Source organism: Melanotaenia boesemani, chromosome 9 (genome assembly GCF_017639745.1).
Source record: "Melanotaenia boesemani isolate fMelBoe1 chromosome 9, fMelBoe1.pri, whole genome shotgun sequence".
NCBI lineage: Eukaryota > Metazoa > Chordata > Actinopteri > Atheriniformes > Melanotaeniidae > Melanotaenia > Melanotaenia boesemani.
This window is the reverse complement of record NC_055690.1, coordinates 14,981,468-14,989,004: the sequence shown is the minus strand read 5'-3', so window position 1 is coordinate 14,989,004 and position 7,537 is coordinate 14,981,468. Positions and strand designations below refer to the sequence as shown.

Sequence of the window (7,537 nt, the reverse complement as noted above, 5' to 3'; positions counted from 1 at the left end):
GAGAAACAATTTCATTAATAAAATAAACCCCGCTCTGGGTACTCTCCTTCTTCGACAGTGGAAATCCTTTTTTGCTGGTATTTAGAAGAACCCTCACACTATTGTGTGACAAATGGAGCAAATGAGTCAAAAGCTGCACTATACACTGATATATTGTGAAAAGCATAATAACTTCTTTCAGACAGTTCAAAGTATGACAAATTATCTCATGTTTTGTATAGTTAATTATTTTGTAATCAAAAGTATGTACAAGATGCAGCATATTCATCACTACAAGATCATCACAAGCAGGCTCTTAAAAAAAACATTTCATATCAACATCTCCGCAAACTTGTCTTAATTGCAAGCTTTTGCTGTTTAAAAATGAAAACTTTGTATGATATTGGAATAAAAATTGGATTAAATCCATTTCCTTTAACCTGATGATTGTTTCTTGTATAAGCCACACAGAGCATAGTACTTCAGTGCACAAAAAAACATTTCATCTCTCAGGCCATAGATGAGAGGACTCAGACATCTTGGAGCAAGAATGAAAGTTACGTTATTAAAGTATCGTACATTAATAACATTAGGTCAATCTGAAGAACTGCAGACTCTATGAAAGGACACTAGAGCTGGATGAGACTGAGCAGCAGCTGTACAGCATGAAGAATTACAGTTGCTTTCCCTGTTGAATTTTTATTCTTTCCTGAAGCTGCTTTGGTCACTTTCATTATTTTAACATAAGAGAAAATAATCATGGTGCACATAATTAAGAAGTAAAACTGGCCTATAGCTGATCTGAGGTAGCCTTCATGCCGCAGGGGCATGCAAAGATGATAAAGATGAAAATTATATTATATTATTATATAATATGATTTTGTCAAATCCTGTCTCCTCCGCCTCCTCCTCAGTTCTTCCGCCACTCACACACACACTCCCTTTCAAACCTGCAGGGGACAGGTGCACAAACACATGGGACAGACAGGAGGTGGATTCACAGTGAAAGGTTAAAACTAAAACATTAATGGCCATGCTTTGCACGGGGCCCAAGAGAAAGAGAATACGTGATATATGGACTCATTTTCGCTACACTGAAGTGGAGGGGAAAAAAAAAAAAAAAAAAAAAAAAAAAACTTATGCTTGATTTTAGTCGAAGGTAAGGAATGTGGTCTGGAAATGTAGCTGGAAGAAACATAAACCTTAAGAGACACGTCACAGTTCTCCACAAAGACATTGTGGTAAGTTGGTGGTGGTTTTTTATAACGTAACATTAAACCACTGGCTAATGTTCCAACAATAACGTTAAACCGACCGCAAACTAATCCTGGCTAACTTACTAGGTTCTTAGCATGTATCGATATTAGCCACTTGTTGATAGAATTGTGTGTGAAGTTGAATTCATGCTAACTTTGATACGTTATACTGGTCAGGCAACTATGTTTTCAGTTGGATTGCAAGTTTAATTAAAGCAAGTATGAGCTAATTTAGGAGCTGCAAGTGAACTATAGTTAACACAAAACACCTGGACAGCTACACATGGATGCAAACTAAAAACTAAAACGTACTAAAACAAATAATCTAGTTAAAATAAAAATAATATGGCACACTTAATTCAAAACAACTTTAACCTACATTTTCATACATGACATAGCATAAATGTGGTATAAAATAAGTAAAATTGTCTGTGTTTTGAATGTCTGGGGTCACCATAGTTTTGTGATATCAAAATGGGTTTCCAAACTACAAAAAGGTTGGGAACCACTGCTCTAGGCGTTTGCATCCCAGTGTATTTATTTGGTGACATAAAATGCTGTTCTGTTTGTCTTCAGGTTACCATCACAAGGACATTTGATTTGAATTGGCATAAATATTAATATAAATAAATGCATGCAAACATAAAAATGCCTGCAATAATTTCTACATAAAATAGGATAATTATGTTTTAAGTATGGGTTTTAAATGGATTGTTAAATGTAGTTTAACAATGTTAAATGTAGTTTAACAATGTTCTAATAACTATTAATAATGTAATATACTACTAACAATGTTCAAAATTATCTGCTGACAAAAAAACTAAAAGGGTAAAATGATTGTCCAGACTAAAACTAGACCAAAATGTTGACAGTTTTTGTTGACTGAAACTAGACAAACAAACAAATAAAAATGTGTTTTCTTGGACTAAAATAAAGATTAAAATTCTCGACTTATAGTTGACTAAAACTTGAGTAAATAAATACGGGATGAGGTTGACTAAATGTAATAAAAACTAATAAGTGCAATTGAAACTTTTACTTTACCAGGGAGGTGTGATCTCCCTGTAGTTGGAGCACACCTTCCATTCCTTTTTTTTAAAAAGGGGACCACCAGCCCAGTCTGCGAGTCCAGATGCACTGGCCCTGATGTCCATTCAATACTACAGAGGCATGACCAAGACAACCCCACAGCATCCAGAGCCTTAAGAAACTCTAGGCAGATCTCGTTCACACCAAGGGGCCTGCCCACTGAGGAGCTTTTTACCACCTCAGCTACCTCAGTCCCAGAGATACGAGAGTCCACTCCTGCGTCTCCAGACTCTGCTTATGTTGTTGTTACAAGGTTATGTTAAGTTGCACATAGTAGCACTTTGTTGTTTTTAAAGTGCTGTTGCAGATGCTTTCTCATAGGAAGTCGGTGGGATTGAGAAGCCCTTCAAAATATTACTTCCACCGACCCACAACATCCTAAGTTGACGTCAGCAGCCCCCCATCTCCACTGTACACAGTGCTGATGGTGCCCTGCTTCCCCCTCCTGAGCCGCTGGATGGCGGATCAGAATCTCCTCAACGCTATCAGGAAGTCATTCTCCATGGCCTCTCCAAACTCTTCCCATGCCTGAATTTTTGCTTGCGCAGGTAACTGGGTTACACTTAAGGCTGGTACACAAATAAGGATTCTCAAAATCTGAAGAGATTTTTTATCTGTTAGAGACCCCAGACATGGAGATAAAAAAAATCAGGCATTTACCAGTTGTGTGGTGTGCTCCTATAATCTCAGCACAGAATAACACACAAAACGAGTCTGTCCCGCAACCAATCTAGAATCTTCTCCTCTGATCCAGAAACATGACTGAACAAAAACGAAGAAGAAACAAAGCAACAACCAGAAAAATGAAGAAGAACCATGGCAACAACCAGAAAACATAACACCCAGCATAGCAGAGGACATACATAATGAAGTATGCCCAATAATCTTTATGCGTGTACCCAGCTTTAGCTCAGTTATTCCCAACCCTGGTCCTCAAGGCCCCCTATTTAGCAGGTATTAGATGTTTCCCTGCTGCAACACACGTGATTCAAATTAAATGGATCTCTGACATGCTCTGCACAAATCTGCTACTGACTCATTTGAGTCAGGTGTGTTGCAGCAGGGAAACATTGAAACCACACTGCTCTTCCTCAATCCGAGGTTCGACTATCCGACAGACCCTCCTCTCCAGCACCCTTGAATAGACCTTACCAGGGAGGCTGAGGAGTGTGATCCCCCTGTAGTTGAAGCAAACCCTCCGGTCCCCCTTTTTGAAGAGGGGGACCACCACCCCAGTCTGCCAGTCCAGGGGAACTGTCCCAGATGTCCACGTGATACTACAGAGGCATGTCAGCCAAGACAGTCCAACAGCATCCAGAACCTTAAGGAACCCTGGGTGGACCTCATCCACCCCTGGGACCTTGCCACAAGGAGCTTTTTAACCACCTCAGCGACCTCAGCCCTCATCGGAAGACATGTTGGTGGGATTGAGAAGGTCTTTGAAGTATTCCCTCCATCGCCTCACAATGTCCCTAGTCGAGGTCAGCAGCCCCCCATCCCCACAGTACACAGTGTCGACAGAGCACTGCTTTCCCCCCCTGAGCTGCCAGATGGTGGACCAGAATCTCCTTGAAGCCATCCGGAAGTCATTCTCCATGGCCTCTCCAAACTCCTCCCATGCCCGAGTTTTTGCCTTAGCGACCGCCAAAGCTGCGCTCTGCTTAGCCCAACGGTACCCATCCTTTGGATACCCACAGGCCAAGAAAGGCCTGCTGATTTTTTTTTTTTTTTTTTAACTGTCCTGTTTAGCATCACAGCAAGCAGAATGTTTGCTGTATTGTGCCAAACAAATTTGCTTTGCTAATGGGAGGCTTATAGGTATAAGCCTCCTCTTGATAATCTGAATAATTAATTAATTAATTAATGTATTTTGAATCATGGAATGTATGTAATCTTGCTGGACCTTAACGGAGGGCACAGAAAAAGAAGGAAAACAGCAAAAAGAAGCAAAAGAGAAAGCAGTAAAAAGAAAGAGGAGACAAAAACACCTCAAACAAAAGACAACAACCCTTCAATCCACACTATCACCAGACAATAAACTGCTACATTTGTGCATAAATACACCAGCAAATTTCCTACGGCTTTACCTAAACTTTACTTTGAATTTCTCGCAGGGCTGTTTTCAACTAGTATATAAATATCAAATTTATTAACTTGAACATAAACATTATAAACTTTCATTTCACAGGGGTATGCTTTTCCCAAAAGCTTTACTTCTCAAACCTCATGAATACGCATTTACATATTAATCCTGTGTGCTCCATGGGCTAACCCGGACTGGTGCAGAATTTAAACAATAAGTAACAACTTGTGCAACCCCAGTTGAACTTTATCAATCATTTATTTATTTGCTTTTTTTCACTTTTATTGATATAATAATTTCTATATGATTTATTTATTAATCTTTATTAATTTTTATTCATCTATTTTATGTTTTATAACATTTTATAATATTTGACTTTATTTTGTTTCAGTCTTTTTCTTTTTCTTTTTTTTCCTGATTTTTTTTTTCCCGTGTTGTTTTTTATTTTGTTTTGAAATTTGTAAATAAATTTAAGTATTACAGGATTAAGTACAAACCAAATTACAGTATATTTATTTATTTTTGGCCATTTGTTCTTTAGTCAGTATTATAAAAAGACAAAAATAACTTCCAAAAATTCTTAAAAAATCAAATCCATCTTATATGTCCACTTGATCCAATTCAGGATCCCAGGGGTGCTGCAAAAGGCATGATGCAGGGTATAACCTGGATGGTCAGTCCATCACCTGTTCAAATATCTGTCTTCTTTCAAGATGGAAAACTTTATTTAATTTTTAAACTTTAAATTATTATTTTGTTCTCTATATCAGTCCACTGTCCATGGTAAAAACCTTCACTTTGTTCCAGTCTTTGAATTTAATAGAGTAAATCCTCCTTATGTGTTACATTTGGAGGATTATATTCAAAAATAAATAAATAAATAAAAAAATAAAGAGATGTGTAACCTTTATTTTGAGAAAACTCATTAAACAACATATTAGTTAGTGATAATGGCAAAGAAAGAGAAACGTGAATCACAGAAACTTCTTGTTTGTGTTTAAATGTTGTTTGTTTCCCACAAAAATATGACTTACAGGACAGTTAAGGTCAGTTAAACTACAGCTTAAGCAGTGATATAAAATTACAGTTGAACTTAATTAACTTCTGAATTTTACTGGCTGTATAATAATAATAATAATGATAATAATAATAATAATAATAAAGATTAAATAAAAAGTCATTAGTTACAGCTTATTACAAGAACAAACCTTTTCCCCATATATAGCAACCAAATATAAATCTTAAAAGGTTCAATAATTCACTGTCATTTATAGAATTTATATTATATTTAAACAAATAAAACCAAAAGCAATATTTCATTATAGTTTTAAACCATAAAGTTGGTTAATGAAATCTGTAGAAATCATTTCTACTTAACCGTTTAAAAAAATTAAATTAACAAACAAGACTTAATTATTTGTTGCTTTGTATACACTTCCCCACCTTTTCAGAAAGTGATGAATTTACAACAACATGCTTTCTGCTTAACTCTGCAGCTAGAAGCATCTATGCACACATGAATGGTGAATGTACAACACCCTGAGGATCTCTCAGTGCAAGTGAGACGGGCCACCTACATCACCAAGTGCCAAGGTGAGAAATGTTGTAAACATTGCCTCCATATGTCCAGTCCATTATGTAAAGCAGTAGAGACAGAGGCTGCAAAATCAGGAAAATAAACATTACGTGCAGCTCTTATTTTTAATAGTTCAAAATATTACAAATTATCACAGATGTTTTGTATCATTTAATATTTAATTATCAGCAATATGTGTAGAAAATATGCAGCATATTCATCACTACAAGATCATCAAAAGCATGCTCTCAAAAACATTTTACATCGAGATCTTCACAAACTTGTCCTAATTGCAAGCTTTTGCTGTCTAAATTAAATCTAGATTCAATATATTTTCTTTAACCTGATGATTGTTTCTTGTATAAGCCACACAGAGCATAGTACCTTAGTGCACAAAAAAACATTTCATCTCTCAGGCCATAGATGAGAGGACTCAGACATCTTGGAGCGAGAATGAAAGTTACGTAATTAAAGTATCGTACATTAATGAATAACATTAGATCAATCTGAAGAACTGCAGACTCTATGAAAGGACACCAGAGCTGGATGAGACTGAGCAGCAGCTGGACAGCATGAAGAATTACAGTTCTGAGTGCTTTCCCTGTTGAATTTTTATTCTTTTCTGAAGCTGCTTTGGCCACTTTCATTATTTTAACATAAGAGAAAATAATCATGGTGCACATAATTAAGAAGTAAAACTGGCCTTTAGCTGATCTGAGGTAGCCCTGCCAGCTATACAAGATGAAGATCTCCACAGAGCATACCATGCCCTGAGTGTATACTGCACGAGCTGCTGATGCAAAGTAAATGGAGAGAGTAACAGTACAGGGAATAGAGCTGAGGCCGTGGATGATGAGAGTGAGGTGCAGAGTGCTGCGTGTGGAGCACAGCTCTGCATGTCGCAGGGGCATGCAAATGGCCACATAGCGCTCCAGGCTCATAGCTGTCAGAGTAAGTGGTGTGACAAAGGTGTACACAGACAAAACAATATAGATAAGAAGACACAACCATGTTTGTATAAAAACACTGTTGTAGCTCAAAATGAGCAGAATATCAGTCATTAATAAAAACAGACAATCTGACATTAATATAACAGCAAATAAGATGTAGCGCATGGTTGTGTAGAAGGAATCTTTCATGAAAAATACTATGATTTGAAAAATGTTGATGCAAAGAAAAACTGAGACCAAGACCTGAACTAAAACCACCCTATAGTTGATCTGTCTCACTAACAATCCACCAGCAGTTAGTGAATAATTGGATGCCATATGTTTGTTTTCTTGTAAGCAAACCTCTGAGTGTTAAAGAAACTGACTTAATCGATCCTAAGAAACATCTAGCTTTAAGAATTTAACTGAACTGTGTCTAAATAGGTAATGAAATACTTTAATTTTATGTAGCACAAGACCAAATAGCATTTAACAGAAATGTAGAAGGAAAGCAGTTGCCAAACCATCCCATGCAGAAACATTAGCATGTTCCACTGAGGTCTGGGCAGCCATCTGAGAAAAGCTTGTGTATCAACTCTTTATGGATTGAAGGGGGACATCACGT

At 37.0% G+C, this 7,537-nt stretch overlaps 1 protein-coding gene across 1 annotated transcript; it reads right to left on the bottom strand.

The window, feature by feature from the left end:
* Positions 1-6,321: 6,321 nt before the first annotated feature.
* Positions 6,322-7,251, bottom strand: LOC121646134 (odorant receptor 131-2-like). Its single transcript, XM_041995006.1, has one exon. The coding sequence runs from the start codon at positions 7,249-7,251 to the stop codon at positions 6,322-6,324; it is 930 nt and encodes a 309-aa protein (XP_041850940.1).
* Between the last annotated feature and the right edge of the window lie 286 nt (positions 7,252-7,537).